General features: G+C 57.9%; 1 protein-coding gene across 3 annotated transcripts in view; it reads right to left on the reverse strand.

The window, feature by feature from the left end:
• Positions 1–5,512: 5,512 nt before the first annotated feature.
• LOC139240456 (collectin-12-like) overlaps positions 5,513–16,502 on the reverse strand; it is a 52,889-nt gene continuing 41,899 nt past the window's right edge. For all 3 annotated transcript variants that reach the window (XM_070868990.1, XM_070868988.1, XM_070868989.1), the window contains exons 8-9: positions 10,842–10,945; positions 5,513–6,690 (exon numbers count right to left, since the gene is read on the reverse strand). In XM_070868990.1, the coding sequence (XP_070725091.1) occupies positions 10,847–10,945 (99 nt within the window). In that variant the 3' untranslated portion in view covers positions 5,513–6,690; positions 10,842–10,846. The remainder of the gene's footprint in view (positions 6,691–10,841; positions 10,946–16,502) is intronic.

Here is a 16,502-nt window from a genome sequence, read left to right on the forward strand (position 1 = left end):
TATACCCCCAATATATAGCCCCCTAAAATACCCTCAATATATAGTACCCTCAAATACCCCCACTATATCACACCCTCAAATACCCCCAATATATAGTCCCCCTCAAATACCCCCAATATATAGTACCCTCAAACCTCCCCAATATATAGTACCCTCAAATATCCCCAATATATAGTACCCTCAAATACCTACAATATATAGAACCCTCAAATACCCCCAATATATAGTACCCTCAAAACTCCCCAATATATAGTCCCCTCAAATACCCCCATTATATAGTCCCCTCAAATACCCCAATATATAGTACCCTCAATACCCCCAATATATAGTACCCTCAATTACCCCCAATATATAGTACCCTCAAATATCCCCAGTATATAGCCCCCCTCAAATACCTCCAATATATAGTACCCTCAAATACCCCCAATATATAGTACCCTCAAATACCCCCAATATATAGTACCCTCAAATAACTCCAATAAATAGTACCCTCAATTACCCCCAATATATAGTACCCTCAAATATCTCCAGTATATAGCCCCCCTAAAATACCTCCAATATATAGTACCCTCAAATACCCCCAATATATAGTACCCCCAAATACCCCCAATATATAGTACCCTCAAATACCACCAATATATAGTACCCTCAAATATCCCCAGTATATAGCCCCCCTCAAATACCTCCAATATATAGTACCCTCAAATACCCCCAATATATAGTACCCTCAAATACCCCCAATATATAGTACCCTCAAATAACTCCAATAAATAGTACCCTCAATTACCCCCAATATATAGTACCCTCAAATATCTCCAGTATATAGCCCCCCTAAAATACCTCCAATATATAGTACCCTCAAATACCCCCAATATATAGTACCCCCAAATACCCCCAATATATAGTACCCTCAAATACCACCAATATATAGTACCCTCAAATATCCCCAGTATATAGCCCCCCTCAAATACCTCCAATATATAGTACCCTCAAATACCACTCATATATAGTACCCTCAAATACCCGCAATATATAGTACCCTCAAATACCTCCAATATATAGTACCCTCAAATACCTCCAATATATAGTACCCTCAAATACCCCCAATATATAGTACCCTTAAGTACCTCCAATATATAGTACCCTCAAATATCCCCAATATCTAGTACCCTCAAATATCCCCAATATATAGTACCCTGAAATACACCCAATATATAGCCCCCCTCAAATACCCCCAATATATAGTACCCTCAAATATCCCCAATATATAGTACCCTCAAATACCCCCAATATATAGTACCCTCAAGTACCCCCAATATGTAGTACCCTCAAATACCCCCAATATATAGTACCCTCAAATACCCCCAATATATAGTACCCTCAAATACCCCCAATTTGTAGTACCCTCAAATATCCCCAACATATATTGCACTCAAATATCCCCAATATATAGTACCCTCAAATACCCCCAATATACAGCACCCTCAAATATTTCCAATATATAATCCCCCTCAAATACCCCCAATATATAACCCCCCTCAAACATTCCCAATATATAGCACCCTCCAAAATCCCCCAGGGTATTAACCCACAAATACCACGAGTGTATAGTACCCTCAATTTGTTGGCACTCCAGTGTAGTACTGAGGGAGCGCCGCAATGTCGGAGGGTCAGTACTGAGGGAGTGCTGCACTGTCAGAGGGTTGGTACTGAGGGAGCGCCGCACTGTCGGAGGGGCAGTACTGAGGGAGTGCTGCACTGTCAGAGGGTTGGTACTGAGGGAGCGCCGCACTGTCGGAGGAGCAGTACTGAGGGAGTGCTGCACTGTCAGAGGGTGGGTACTGAGGGAGCGCCGCACTGTCGGAGGAGCAGTACTGAGGGAGTAGTATTTTTTAGTCGTTTATGGCATGTAGGCATCGCTGGCAAGGCCGGCGTTTATTGCCCATCCCTAATTGCCCCTTGAGAAGGTGGTGGTGAGCCGCCTCCTTGAACCGTTGCAGTCCGTGTGGTGAAGGTGCTCCCACAGTGCTGTTAGGGAGGGAGTTCCAGGATTGTGACCCAGCGACGATGGAGGAACGGCCGATATATTCCCAAGTCGAGGGATGGTGTGTGACTGGGAGGGGAACGTGGAGGGGGTGGTGTTCCCATGGACCTGCTGCCCTTGACCTTCTAGGCGGGTAGAGGTCGCGGGTTTGGGAGGTGCTGCCGAAGAAGCCTTGGCGAGTTGCCGCGGTGCATCTTGTGGACGGTGCACACTGCAGCCACGGTGCGCCGGTGGTGGAGGGAGGGAGTGTTGAAGGTGGTGGGGAGCGTGGCCCATCGAGCGGGGCTGGATGGTGTCGAGCGTCTCGAGTGTTGTTGGAGCTGCAACTCACCCAGGCAAGTGGGGAGTGTTCCATCACACTCCTGACTTGTGGGTTGTAGATGGTGGAGAGGCTTTGGGGAGTCAGGAGGTGAGACACTCACCACAGAATACCCAGCCTCTGACCCGCTCTTGTGGCCACAGTATTTGTGTGTCTGGTCCAGTGAAGTTTCTGGTCAATGGCGATCAGGATGTTGATGGTGGGGGGATTCGGTGATGGTAATGCCGGTGAATGTCAAGGGGCGGTGGTTAGACTCTCGCTTGTTGGAGATGGTCATTGCCTGGCACTTGTGTGGTGCGAATGTTACTTGCCACTTATCAGCCCGAGCCTGAATGTTGTCCACGTCTTGCTGTATGCGGGCACGGACTGCTCCATTATCTGGGGAGTTGCGAATGGAACTGAACACTGAAGTCATCAGCGAACATCCCCACTGCTGACCTTATGATGGAGGGAAGGTCATTGATGAAGCAACTGAAGATGGTTGGGCCGAGGACACTGCCCTGAGGAACTCCTGCAGCGATGTCCTGGGGCTGGGATGATTGGCCTCCAACCACCACAACCATCTTCCATTGTGCTGGGTGTGACTCCAGCCAGTGGAGAGTTTTCCCCTCAATTCTCATTGACTTCAGTTTTACTTGATGCCACACTCGGTCGCATGCTGCCTTGATGTCGAGGGCAGTCGCTCTCACCTCACCTCAGGAATTCAGCTCTTTTGTCCATGTTTGGACCAAGGCTGTAATGAGGTCTGGAGCCGAGTGGTCATGGGAGAACCCAAACAGGGCATCGGTGAGCAGGTTATTGGTGAGTAAGTGCCGCTTGATAGCTCTGTCGATGTCACCTTCCATCACTTTGCTGATGATTGGGAGTAGACTGATGGGGCGGTAATTGGCCGGATTGGATTTGTCCGGCTTTTTGTGGACAGGACATACCCGGGCAGTTTTCCACATTGTCGGGTAGATGCCAGTGCTGTGGCTGTACTGGAGCAGCTCGGCAAGAGGCGCGGCTAGTTCTGGAGCACCAGTCTTCAGCACGACAGCCGGGATGTTGTCGAGGCCCAAAGCCTTCGCTGCAGACAGTGCGCTCAGCCGGTTCTTGAGATCACAGGGAGCGCCACACTGTCGGAGGGGCGGTACTGAGGGAGCGCCGCACTGTCGGAGGGGCGGTACTGAGGGAGCGCCGCACTGTCGGAGGGGCGGTACTGAGGGAGCGCCGCACTGTCAGAGGGGCGGTACTGAGGGAGCGCCGCACTGTCGGAGGGGCGGTACTGAGGGAGCCCCGCACTGTCGGAGGGGCAGTACTGAGGGAGCCCCGCACTGTCGGAGGGGCGGTACTGAGGGAGCGCCGCACTGTCGGAGGGGCGGTACTGAGGGAGCCCCGCACTGTCGGAGGGGCAGTACTGAGGGAGTGCCGCACTGTCGGAGGGGCGATACTGAGGGAGTGCCGCACTGTCGGAGGGGCGGTACTGAGGGAGCGCCGCACTGTCAGAGGGACAGTACTGAGGGAGTGCCCCACTGTCGGAGGGGTGATACTGAGGGAGCGCCGCACTGTCGGAGGGGTGATCTTTCGGATGAGACATTAAACCGAGGCCCCGTCTGCCCTCTCGGGTGGATGTAAAAGATCCCGGGGCCACTATTGGAAGAAGAGCAGGGGGACTTCTCCCCGGTGTCCTGGGGCCAATATTTATCCCTCGACCAACATCACTAAAACAGACGATCCGGGTCATTATCACATCGCTGTGTGTGGGAGCTTGCTGTGCGCAAATTGGCTGCTGCATTTCCCACAATACAACAGTGACTACAGTTCAGAAAGTTCATCATTGGCTGCGAGGCTCTTTGAGATGACCTGAGGTGGTGAAATCCAAGTGTTTCTCTCTCTCTCTCTCTCTCTTTGTCTCTCTCTCTCTCTCATTCTCTCTCTGTCTCTCCTCCCCTCTCTGACTCTCTCTCTCTATCTCTCTCTGTCTCTCTCTCTCTCTATCTCTCTCTCTCCCCCTCTCACTCCCTCTCTCTGTCACTCTCTTTCTCTCCTCTCTATCTCTCTCTCTCCCTGCCCCCTCTCTCTCTCTCTCTCTCCTCCCTCTCTCCCTCCCCCCCTCTCTCTCTCCCCCTCTCACTCCCTCTCTCTGTCACTCTCTTTCTCTCCTCTCTATCTCTCTCTCCCTGCCCCCTCTCTCTCTCTCTCTCTCTCCTCTCTCTCTCTCTCCCCCCTCTCTCTCTCTATATCTCTCCCTACCCCCCCACCCGCTCTCTCTCTCTCTGTCTCTCTCTCTCCCTCCCTCCCTCTCTCTCTCTCTCCCATCTCTCTCTCTCTATCTCTCCCTACCTCCCCCCGCTCTCTCTCTCTGTCTCTCTCTCTCTCTCTCCCCACCCCCCTCTCTCTCTCTCTATCTCTCCCTACCTCCCCCCGCTCCCTCTCTCTGTCACTCTCTTTCTCTCCTCTCTATCTCTCTCTCTCCCTGCCCCCTCTCTCTCTCTCTCTCTCCTCCCTCTCTCTCTACCCCCCTCTCTCTATCCCCTATCACTCCCTCTCTCTGTTACTCTCTTTCTCTCCTCTCTATCTCTCTCTCTCCCTCTCTCTCTCTCTCTCCCCTCTCTCTCTCCCCCCCTCTCTCTCTATCTCTCCCTACCTCCCCCCGCTCTCTCTCTCTGTCTCTCTCTCTCTCTCTCTCCCCACCCCCCTCTCTCTTTCTCTATCTCTCCCTACCCCCCACCCCGCTCTCTCTCTGTCTCTCTCTCTCCCTCCCTCCCTCTCCTCTCTCTCTCTCTGCCCCCCTCTCTCTCTCTATCTCTCCCCTACCTCCCCCCGCTTTCTCTCTCTGTCTCTCTCTCTCTCTCCCCACCCCCCTCTCTCTCTCTCTATCTCTCCCTACCTCCCCGCCCCCCGCTCTCTCTCTCTGTCTCTCTCTCTCTCTCTCCCCACCCCCTCTCTCTCTCTCTATCTCTCCCTACCTCCCCGCCCCCCGCTCTCTCTCTCTGTCTCTCTCTCTCTCTCTCTCTCCCCACCCCCCTCTCTCTCTCTCTCTATCTCTCCCTACCCCTCCCCACTCTCTCTCTCTCTCTCTCTCTCTCTCTCCCCCCGCCCCCCCCCAACCCCCCCTCTCTCTCTCTCGTCCCCCCTTCGGTCGGGCGACAAACACGACACAGACTCAATTTTAAAAGCGTGATGTTTTTATTTCCCGTTCTGGAACTTTCCAGCAAGACTCGGCACGAAGGGGGAGAAAAAGAGGCAGGGAATCGCCAGGGTTTGCCGTGCGAGGAACAGCGGCGAGAGGGGGTGGGGGCAGAGGGAGGAGGCCCGAGCGGCCTATCTTAGCCTGGTTGCCGTGGCGAGTGGCGGGAGCGGGGGTAGACGTGTCGATGGCCCCCCACCCCACCCAGTACTGGACGAACGTTCAGCCCGAGACGGTCAGGGATCGGCGGGGGTGGGGAAGGGGAGAGACAGGGGAGCGGACGGCTTCATCCACCGTGACTATTCCCTCTTCAGGACAGTGCGGCCATGGTTCGTAGGCCCCGTCCTGATAGCGGCTTGGCGGGGTAAGGGGGAGGGGACGATCCCCACCTCAGGTCGGAGACAGCAAGCGGCAGAAACCCTCCCCTAAATCGGGTGGTCGCGGAAACGGAAAACAACTCAACTCTGCCCGGTCCCCCGGCATTCAGTGGTCGATCGCTTAAAGCCAAACGCAAATTAGCAAGCGGGGAGCCAAGGCCCAGGCATAAGCTAAGGCCCAGACACAGGCCCAGACCCAGGGCCCAGGCTTCAGGCCCAGTCCAAGGCCCCGGGGACCAGGCTTCAGGCCCAGTCACAGCTCCAGGGCCCAGACTTTAGGCTCAGGGCCCAGGTTTCACATCCAGTCCCAGGCTCAGGGCCCAGGTCCAGGCTTTAGGCCCAGTCCCAGGTCCAGGGCCCAGGTTTCAGGCCCAGGCCCAGGCCCCGGGGCCCAAGCTTCAGGCTTCAGGTCCAGTCTCAGGTCCAGGGCCCAGACTTCAGAATCAGGGCCCAGAGCCCAGGCCCAGGCATCAGGTTCAGTCCCAGGGCCCAGGCTTTAGGTCCAGTCCCAGCCCAGACTTCAGGTCTAGTCCCAGACACAGGGCCTAGGCTTCCGATCCAATCCCAGGCCCAGGGTCCCAGGCTTCCGATCCAATCCCAGGCCCAGGGTCCCAGGCTTCAGGAGCAGTCCCAGGCCCAGTCCCAGGCCCCGAGGCTCAGGATAGGGCCCAGAAATGCGACACCCGGCAACGCAAAGTGAAACAAAAAAGAGGGGTTTGCGGGCGGGGGGGCGGTGGGGGGCGGGGTTCGAACAGTTGCTCTCGTCTCCTGCGAGGGTGGCCTGAGGGAGGAGAAAGACAGAGAAAAGGTAGAGTTACCACACGGCACCCACTCGGCTAGCCTCCCTTCCCCAGTCCCGCCTGGTTCCCTTGAGCCCAACCAGACCCACCCAATGGGCCTCGATCCCCCCACACGTCCCCTCTTGGGCCTACGGTTCAGGCTCGAGTCCTGCGCACCACCTAGGCCGGCGTATGCCCTCTTCCCAGGCCTGCCCCGGCTGTGAACACCCACAGGGCCTCCGGACCTCCATCGCTTCAACCCTCCCCCTGTCCGGTTGGCCCCGAAATCCTGCTGCCGCACCCTGCCAACTCACCCCCTTCCCCTCCGCTCCTACCTCCAGCGTGTTCATCCCAGACTCTCCAACCCAGGAGAGGCCAAGCTCTCTGCGGCCATCTGAGAGACACGGAATCACCCCTATCGCCCCACTCGTATCGAGCTGAAACATAACCAACAGTGGCTCGGTGTGTCCCACTCTCGCCTCAGGCTCAGAGGGTCGTGGGTTCGAGACCCCACTCCAGAGACTCGTGCCCCGTGACCCAATACGGACACTTCCCGCCCGGAGCCAGTACTGAGGGAGCGCCGCACTGTCACAGGGGCAGAACTGAGGGAGTGCCGCGCGGTGCTGTCGGAGGGGTGGTACTGAGGGAGTGCTGCACTGTCGGAGGGGCAGTACTGAGGGAGAGTCGCACTGTCGGAGGGGCGGTACTGAGGGAGCGCCGCACGGTCGGAGGGGTAGTACTGAGGGAGCGCCGCACGGTCGGAGGGGCAGTACTGAGGGAGCGCCGCACTGTCGGAGGGGCGGTACTGAGGGAGTGCCGCACGGTCGGAGGGGTAGTACTGAGGGAGCACCGCACTGTCGGAGGGGCAGTACTGAGGGAGCGCTGCACTGTCGGAGGGGTGGTACTGAGGGAGCGCCGCACTGTCGGAGGGGTAGTACTGAGGGAGCACCGCACTGTCGGAGGGGCAGTACTGAGGGAGCGCCGCACTGTCGGAGGGGCAGTACTGAGGGAGCGCCGCACTGTCGGAGGGGTGGTACTGAGGGAGCGCCGCACTGTCGGAGGGGTAGTACTGAGGGAGCGCCGCACTGTCGGAGGGGCGGTACTGAGGGAGACCCGCACTGTCGGAGGGGCAGTACTGAGGGAGATCCGCACTGTCGGAGGGGCAGTACTGAGGGAGACCCGCACTGTTGAAAGGTGCCATCTTTTGAATGAGACGTTAAACCGAGGCCCCGTCTGCCCTCTCGGGTGGATGTAAAAGATCCCACGGCCACTATTTGGAAGAAGAGCGGGGGGAGTTCTCCCCGGTGTCCTTGGGCCAATATTTATCCCTCAACTGGAACCACTAAAACAGATTATTACAGTGCGTGCAGGCCACAGAAACGGAATTAGGGATGCTCAGGAGGGTAGAATTTGAGGAGCGCAGACATTTCTGGGGGGGGGGGGGGCGGTTATGAGGCTGAAGGGGGTTGCAGAGATAGGGAGGGGTGTAGGGGCTGGAGGGGGTTACAGAAATAAGGAGGGGTGTAGGGGCTGGAGGAGGTTACAGAGATAGGGAGGGGTGTAGGGGCTGGAGGAGGTTACAGAGATAGGGAGGGGTGTGGGGGCTGGAGGAGGTTACAGGCATAGGGACGGGTATAGGGGCTGGAGGAGGTTACAGAGATAGGGAGGGGTGTGGGGGCTGGAGGAGGTTACAGAGATAGGGAGGGGTGTGGGGGCTGGAGGAGGTTACAGAGATAGGGAGGGGTGTGGGGGCTGGAGGAGGTTACAGAGATAGGGAGGGGTGTAGGGGCTGGAGGAGGTTACAGGGATAGGGAGGGGTGTAGGGGCTGGAGGAGGTTACAGAGATAGGGAGGGGTGTAGGGGCTGGAGGAGGTTACAGGGATAGGGAGGGGTGTAGGGGCTGGAGGAGGTTACAGAGATAGGGAGGGGTGTAGGGGCTGGAGGAGGTTACAGAGATTGGGGCGGGTGTAGGGGCTGGAGGGGGTTACAGGGATAGGGACGGGTGTATGGGCTGGAGGAGGTTACAGAGATAGGGAGGAGTGTGGGGGCTGGAGGAGGTTACAGGGATAGGGACGGGTGTGGGGGCTGGAGGAGGTTACTGAGATAGGGAGGGGTGTAGGGGCTGGAGGAGGTTACAGAGATAGGGAGGGGTGTAGGGGCTGGAGGAGGTTACAGAGATTGGGGCGGGTGTAGGGGCTGGAGGGGGTTACAGGGATAGGGAGGGGTGTAGGGGCTGGAGGAGGTTACAGAGATAGGGAGGGGTGTGGGGGCTGGAGGAGGTTACAGGCATAGGGACGGGTATAGGGGCTGGAGGAGGTTACAGAGATAGGGAGGGGTGTAGGGGGCTGGAGGAGGTTACAGAGATAGGGAGGGGTGTAGGGGCTGGAGGAGGTTGCAGAGATAGGGAGGGGTGTAGGGGCTGGAGGAGGTTACAGAGATAGGGAGGGGTGTAGGGGCTGGAGGAGGTTACAGAGATAGGGAGGGGTGTAGGGGCTGGAGGAGGTTACAGAGATAGGGAGGGGTGTAGGGGCTGGAGGAGGTTACAGGGATAGGGAGGAGTGTGGGGGCTGGAGGAGGTTACAGGGATAGGGAGGGGTGTAGGGGCTGGAGGAGGTTACAGAGATAGGAACGGGTGTAGGGGCTGGAGGAGGTTACAGGGATAGGGAGGGGTGTGGGGGCTGGAGGAGGTTACAGAGATAGGGAGAGGGCGGAGGAGGGATTTGAAAACAAGGATGAGATGTTTGAAATCGAGGCGTTGCTTTACCGGGAGCCAACGTGGGTCCGTGCCGCGGTTTATGCTCCAGACCAGGCCACTCCCTCCACCACCATCTCGTTGCATTCCTTCCTCCCTCATGTGTTTATCCAGCTCCCCCTTAAACGCTTCGCCTCAACCCCTCCCTGTGGCAGCGAGTGCCGCAATCGCAGCGCACTCTCTGCTCACGCCTGGCCTCGCGATCTGCGGGAGCTTGCTGTGCGTGAATTCAGCTGCCGCGTTTCCCACGATGCAACAGTGGACGCACGCCAATGACTAAAAAGGGTTTCAGTGGAGCAGCTTTGCGGCACGCGGGGTAGGGGGGGCGCGCGCAGGCGTTACGTAAACGCGCGAGAGTTCTCTTTCAAACCACCGGAACGGGAACCTCGACAGAGGGCCTACGCGGACAGCGAACCGGAAGCGGGAATGATGGCAGGGGGAGGGGTGGCCACAACGCGCTCGGGAATCGCCTCCTCCTCTGGGACCGGCTACTCGAGCACGGGGCCCGTCCGTCCCGCTCTCCCTCTCCGCCAGTGGACCTAGGCCCCAAAAAAACGCCTGAGCTGGATTTGGCAACGGCCCGCCCTCCGCCACCCCTCCCCATCACCGTCCCCCGCACAGATCCAGCTACAAAATGCCTTGCATTCAGACCATATGTGACCTCCTGCTGCCTGTCTCTCTCACTCACTGATTGCAAGGGGCCAGCGAAAGGGGTTACGTTTTGATGGTGCGTGAGGGACTGTCCCACACAACTATCCCGTCACGGGAACCAAATCTAACCCCCCTGCTGTACCTGCCCTGGGAGTGTTTGATGGGACAGTGTAGAGGGAGCTTTACTCTGTATCTAACCCCGTGCTGTACCTGCCCTGGGAGTGTTTGATGGGACAGTGTAGAGGGAGCTTTACTCTGTATCTAACCCCGTGCTGTACCTGCCCTGGGAGTGTTTGATGGGACAGTGTAGAGGGAGCTTTACTCTGTATCTAACCCCCTGTACCTGCCCTGGGAGTGTTTGATGGGGCAGTGTAGAGGGAGCTTTACTCTGTATCTAACCCCATGCTGTACCTGCCCTGGGAGTGTTTGATGGGACAGTGTAGAGGGAGCTTTACTCTGTATCTAACCCCGTGCTGTACCTGCCCTGGGAGTGTTTGATGGGACAGTGTAGAGGGAGCTTTACTCTGTATCTAACCCCCTGGACCTGCCCCGGGAGTGTTTGACGGGACAGTGTAGAGGGAGCTTTACTCTGTATCTAACCCCCTGGACCTGCCCTGGGAGTGTTTGACGGGACAGTGTAGAGGGAGCTTTACTCTGTATCTAACCCCCTGTACCTGCCCTGGGAGTGTTTGACGGGACAGTGTGGAGGTACGTGCAGTGTTGGGAATATTGAAATGGAAGTGCAATCACCTGGTTCACGGCGTCACGTAATCCTCTGACAAGAACCAATAGTAGAAAACTCCCAACACAAAGACCAATGCCAGCGTTGCGAACTTGGTTTGATAGCTTCGATGCTGCAAGAGACAATAAATCTAGTTCACCCTTTCGCTCTCTCGTGCCCTGAAGGTGCTCATTCTCTCAAAATCTTCCCACCCAGGGCAGTACTGAGGGAGCGCCGCACTGTCGGAGGGGCGGTACTGAGGGAGCGCCGCACTGTCGGAGGGGCAGTACTGAGGGAGTGCCGCACTGTCAGAGGGGCAGTACTGAGGGAGTGTCGCACTGTCAGAGGGGCAGTACTGAGGGAGTGCCGCACTGTCAGAGGGGCAGTACTGAGGGAGCGCCGCACTGTCGGAGGGGCAGTACTGAGGGAGCGCTGCACTGTCGGAGGGGCGGTACTGAGGGAGCGCCGCACTGTCGGAGGGGCGGTACTGAGGGAGCGCCGCACTGTCGGAGGGGCGGTACTGAGGGAGCGCCGCACTGTCGGAGGGGCGGTACTGAGGGAGCACCGCACTGTCGGAGGGGCGGTACTGAGGGAGCGCCGCACTGTCGGAGGGGCGGTACTGAGGGAGCTCCGCACTGTCGGAGGGGCGGTACTGAGGGAGCGCCGCACTGTCGGAGGGGCGGTACTGAGGGAGCGCCGCACTGTCGGAGGGGCGGTACTGAGGGAGTGCCGCACTGTCGGAGGGGCGGTACTGAGGGAGTGCCGCACTGTCGGAGGGGCAGTACTGAGGGAGCGCCGCACTGTCGGAGGGACGGTACTGAGGGAGCACCGCACTGTCGGAGGGGCGGTACTGAGGGAGTGCCGCACTGTCGGAGGGGCAGTACTGAGGGAGCGCCGCGCAGTCGGAGGGGTGGTACTGAGGGAGCGCCGCACTGTCGGAGGGGCGGTACTGAGGGAGCGCCGCACTGTCGGAGGGGCAGTACTGAGGGAGCGCCGCTCTGTCGGAGGTGCCGTCTTTCAGATGAGACATTAAACCGAGGCCCCGTCTGCCCTCTCGGGAGGATGTAAAAGATCCCGGGGCCACTGTTGGAAGAAGAGCAGGGGGAGTTCTCCCCGGTGTCCTGGGGCCCAATATTTATCCCTCGACCAACATCACTAAAAAAGAGACGATCGGGGTCATTATCACATCGCTGTGTGTGGGAGCTTACTGTGCACAAATTGGCGTTTCCCACAATGCAACAGCGAGCACACTCCAAAAGTACTTCATTGGCTGTGAGGCGCTTTGGGACGCCCGGTGGTCGTGGCAGGCGCTATATAAATTCACGTCATTCATTTATTCCCTGGCCCACCGTTCCTGGACTCCCCGGGCAGCCTGACCATCAGTGACATCGAGCGTACAGCCTCGGAACAGGCCCACCCAACAACAACAATAATCTGAATTCATGTAGCGCCTTTAACGTGGTGAAACGTCCCAAGGTGCTTCACAGCGGTGATATAAGACAAAACAGATAAATTTAACACCGAATCGCAGAAGGAGAAATTAGGGACAGGTGACCAAAAGCTGGGTCAGAGGTCGGTTTTAAGGATCGTCTTAAAGGAGGAGAGAGAGGCGGAGAGGTTTAGGGAGGGAGTTCCCGAGCTTGGGGCCCCAGGCGGCTGAAGGCACGGCCGCCGATGGTAAAACAGTAAGAAAGACTTACGTTTATATAGCGCCGTTCACGGTCACCGGACACCTCAAAGCGCCTCACAGCCAATGACGTACTTTTGGAGTGTGGTCATTGTTGCATTGTGGGAAACGCGGCAGCCAATTTGAGCACAGCAAGCTCCCACGCTAGGGAGGGGCGCAGGGGCTGGAGGTTACAGAGATAGGAAGGGGTGTAGGGGCTGGAGGAGGTTACAGAGATAGGGAGGGGTGTAGGGGCTGGAGGAGGTGACAGAGATAGGGAGGGGTTTGGGCTGGAGGTTACAGAGATAGGGAGGGGTGTAGGGGCTGGAGGAGGTGACAGAGATAGGGAGGGGTTTGGGCTGGAGGTTACAGAGATAGGGAGGGGTGTAGGGGCTGGAGGAGGTGACAGAGATAGGGAGGGGTGTAGGGGCTGGAGGAGGTTACAGAGATAGGGAGGGGTGTAGGGGCTGGAGGAGGTTACAGAGATAGGGAGGGATGTAGGGGCTGGAGGAGGTTACAGAGATAGGGAGGGGTGTAGGGGCTGGAGGAGGTTACAGCAATAGGGAGGGATGTAGGTGTTGGAGGAGGTTACAGCAATAGGGAGGGGTGTAGGGGCTGGAGGTTACAGATAGAGGGAGGGGTGTCGGGGCTGGAGTGGGTTACAGAGATAGGGAGGGGTGTAGGGGCTGGAGGAGGTTACAGAGATAGGGAGGGGTGTAGGGGCTGGAGGAGGTTACAGAGATAGGGAGGGGTGTAGGGGCTGGAGGAGGTTATAGAGATAGGGAGGGGTGTAGGGGCTGGAAGAGGTTACAGAGATAGGGAGGGGTGTCGGGGCTGGAAGAGGTTACAGAGATAGGGAGGGGTGTAGGGGCTGGAGGAGGTTACAGAGATCGGGAGGGATGTAGGGGCTGGAGGAGGTTACAGAGATAGGGAGGGGTGTTGGGGCTGGAGTGGGTTACAGAGATAGGGAGGGGTGTAGGGGCTGGAGGAGGTTACAGAGATAGGGAGGGGTGTCGGGGCTGGAAGAGGTTACAGAGATAGGGAGGGGTGTAGGGGCTGGAGGAGGTTACAGAGATAGGGAGGGGTGTAGGGGCTGGAGTGGGTTACAGAGATAGGGAGGGGTGTAGGGGCTGGAGGAGGTTACAGAGATAGGGAGGGGTGTCGTGGCTGGAAGAGGTTACAGAGATAGGGAGGGGTGTAGGGGCTGGAGGAGGTTACAGAGATAGGGAGGGGTGTCGGGGCTGGAGTGGGTTACAGAGATAGGGAGGGGTGTAGGGGCTGGAGGAGGTTACAGAGATAGGGAGGGGTGTCGGGGCTGGAAGAGGTTACAGAGATAGGGAGGGGTGTCGGGGCTGGAAGAGGTTACAGAGATAGGGAGGGGTGTAGGGACTGGAGGAGGTTACAGAGATAGGGAGGGGTGTAAGGGCTGGAGGAGGTTACAGAGATAGGGAGGGGTGTCGGGGCTGGAAGAGGTTACAGAGATAGGGAGGGGTGTCGGGGCTGGAAGAGGTTACAGAGATAGGGAGGGAGGTGAGGAGGGCCATGGAGGGATTGGAACATGTCGAATCCCCAACCGCTTTCCCAGGCTCCATCGGCCGGCCTGTGCTGACCCGGTGTGAGCCCCACCGCCCCTACACACACAGAGCAGGAAAGGCCCAGGCTCCATCCCCGGCCTGTGCTGAGGAGGCTGCGTCAGACTGCGGGAAGGTCGAAAGCAAACGCAAGGCCTCTCTCGGCCCTCCCAGCCTGCCGTTGCTAGGATACGGCAGGGAAGGCCTTGAGCAAACTAGGCCCGAGCGGGTGGGACGATCCTCAGGCCCTGAGGGATTGAGGCCTAGCTTGGCCCTCCCAGCCTGCTGTTGCTCGGATACAGCAGGAAAGGCCTTTAGCAAACTAGGCCCGAGCGGGTGGGACAATCCTCAGCACCAGAGATAGTGAGGCCCTGAGAGATTGAGGGGCCTGCAAGGCTTAGATTCGGCCTCCTGGAAGCAGTTCTTTGTAACCCTGGGGCCTCCCTCGCTCCGGGGCGCTTGTCCGCTTTGCCGTGCCTTCACTGACGGGAACAACAGAGCTGCTTTGTGGTGAGTCACGCCCGCATCTTCCTCAAGGCCCTGTTTTTCTGAGCTGGGTCCAACCACGCCCACTTCCAGTTCTCCATCCCTGTTTCCTGACCTACTTTCCTGCAAGGTCCAGGGCTTTCGTGTTTCCACAAACTCCCCTTCCCCGCCCCACACCTCTCGGGAATGCCGAAACTCAGCCGCGACACAGTCAACAGGCCCTCCCACCACTCTGGGCAGCTTTCCCACCCGATTCTCACTTCGGGTCCCGCACTGAACACGTCCATTAAATGCTTGTTACTTCCCCCAGGCTATATTTGCTCTGTGTGTCGCTCAGTAACCGAATGGGACAGTGTAGAGGGAGCTTTACTCTGTATCGCACCCCCTGTACCTGCCCTGGGAGTGTTTGATGCGGAGCACCGCACTGTCGGAGGGTCGGTACTGAGGGAGCGCCGCACTGTCGGAGGGGCGGTACTGAGGGAGCGCCGCACTGTCGGAGGGGCAGTACTGAGGGAGCACCGCACTGTCGGAGGGGCAGTACTGAGGGAGAGCCGCGCTGTCGGAGGGGCGGTACTGAGGGAGAGCTGCGCTGTCGGAGGGGCGGTACTGAGGGAGCGCCGCACTGTCGGAGGGGCAGTACTGAGGGAGCCCCGCACTGTCGGAGGGGCGGTACTGAGGGAGCGCCGCACTGTCGGAGGGGCAGTACTGAGGGAGCCCCGCACTGTCGGAGGGGCAGTACTGAGGGAGCGCCGCACTGTCGGAGGGGCAGTACTGAGGGAGCACCGCACTGTCGGAGGGGCGGTACTGAGGGAGCACCGCACTGTCGGAGGGGCAGTACTGAGGGAACACCGCACTGTCGGAGGGGCAGTACTGAGGGAGCCCCGCACTGTCGGAGGAGCAGTACTGAGGGAACACCGCACTGTCGGAGGGGCAGTACTGAGGGAGCCCCGCACTGTCGGAGGGGCAGTACTGAGGGAGCCCCGCACTGTCGGAGGGGCAGTACTGAGGGAGCCCCGCACTGTCGGAGGGGCAGTACTGAGGGAGCCCCGCACTGTCGGAGGGGCAGTACTGAGGGAGCCCCGCACTGTCGGAGGGGCAGTACTGAGGGAGCCCCGCACTATTGGAACAAGAGTAGGCCGTTCAGCATGTCGAGCTGTACCAGAAATGCCCGATGTTTGGAGGTGTAGAGGGGTGTGCGGGGGGGAGCGTGGACGGGGAGGGGGGAGTCACTAAATCTGTCGCCCCACCACCGATTGAGAATGGTGTGGAGAGGGAGTTGGGTGTTTCTCAAGTCTGTTCCTACAGCCCTTTTAAGGACTGGTGAGAATCAAGCTTCATTGGCTTAATAAATCAGGGTGACAGAGAGAGCGAGCGAGAGAGAGAGAGACACAGAGAGAGAGAGAGAGAGGGACAGAGCGAGAGAGAGAGAGAGGGACAGAGAGAGAGGGACAGAGAGAGAGAGCGCGAGAGAGAGAGAGAGAGGGACAGAGAGAGAGAGAGAGAGAGGGACAGAGAGAGGGACAGAGAGAGAGAGAGAGAGAGCGAGGGACAGAGAGAGAGGGACAGAGAGAGAGAGAGAGAGGGACAGAGAGAGAGAGCGAGAGAGAGAGAGAGAGGGACAGAGAGAGAGAGACAGAGATAGACAAAGAGAGAGAGAAACAGAGAGTCAGAGAGACAGAGAGAGAGAGGGGGAGAGAGAGAGAGGTAGACACGGAGACACAGAGACAGAGAGAGAGAGACAGAGAGACAGAGAGAGAGAGAGAGACAGAGAGAGAGCGAGAGAGAGAGAGAGAAGGACAGAGAGAGAGGGACAGAGGGACTGAGAGAGAGGGACAGAGAGAGAGAGAGAGAGACAGGGAGAGAGAGAGAGAGAGAGCGACAGAGAGAGAGAGAGAGATAGAGACAGAGAGAGAGGGAGAGAGAGAGAGGTAGACACGGAGACACAAAGACGGAGAGGGAGAGACAGA

This window comes from Pristiophorus japonicus, chromosome 32, assembly GCF_044704955.1.
Source record: "Pristiophorus japonicus isolate sPriJap1 chromosome 32, sPriJap1.hap1, whole genome shotgun sequence".
Classification (NCBI taxonomy): Eukaryota; Metazoa; Chordata; class Chondrichthyes; family Pristiophoridae; genus Pristiophorus; species Pristiophorus japonicus.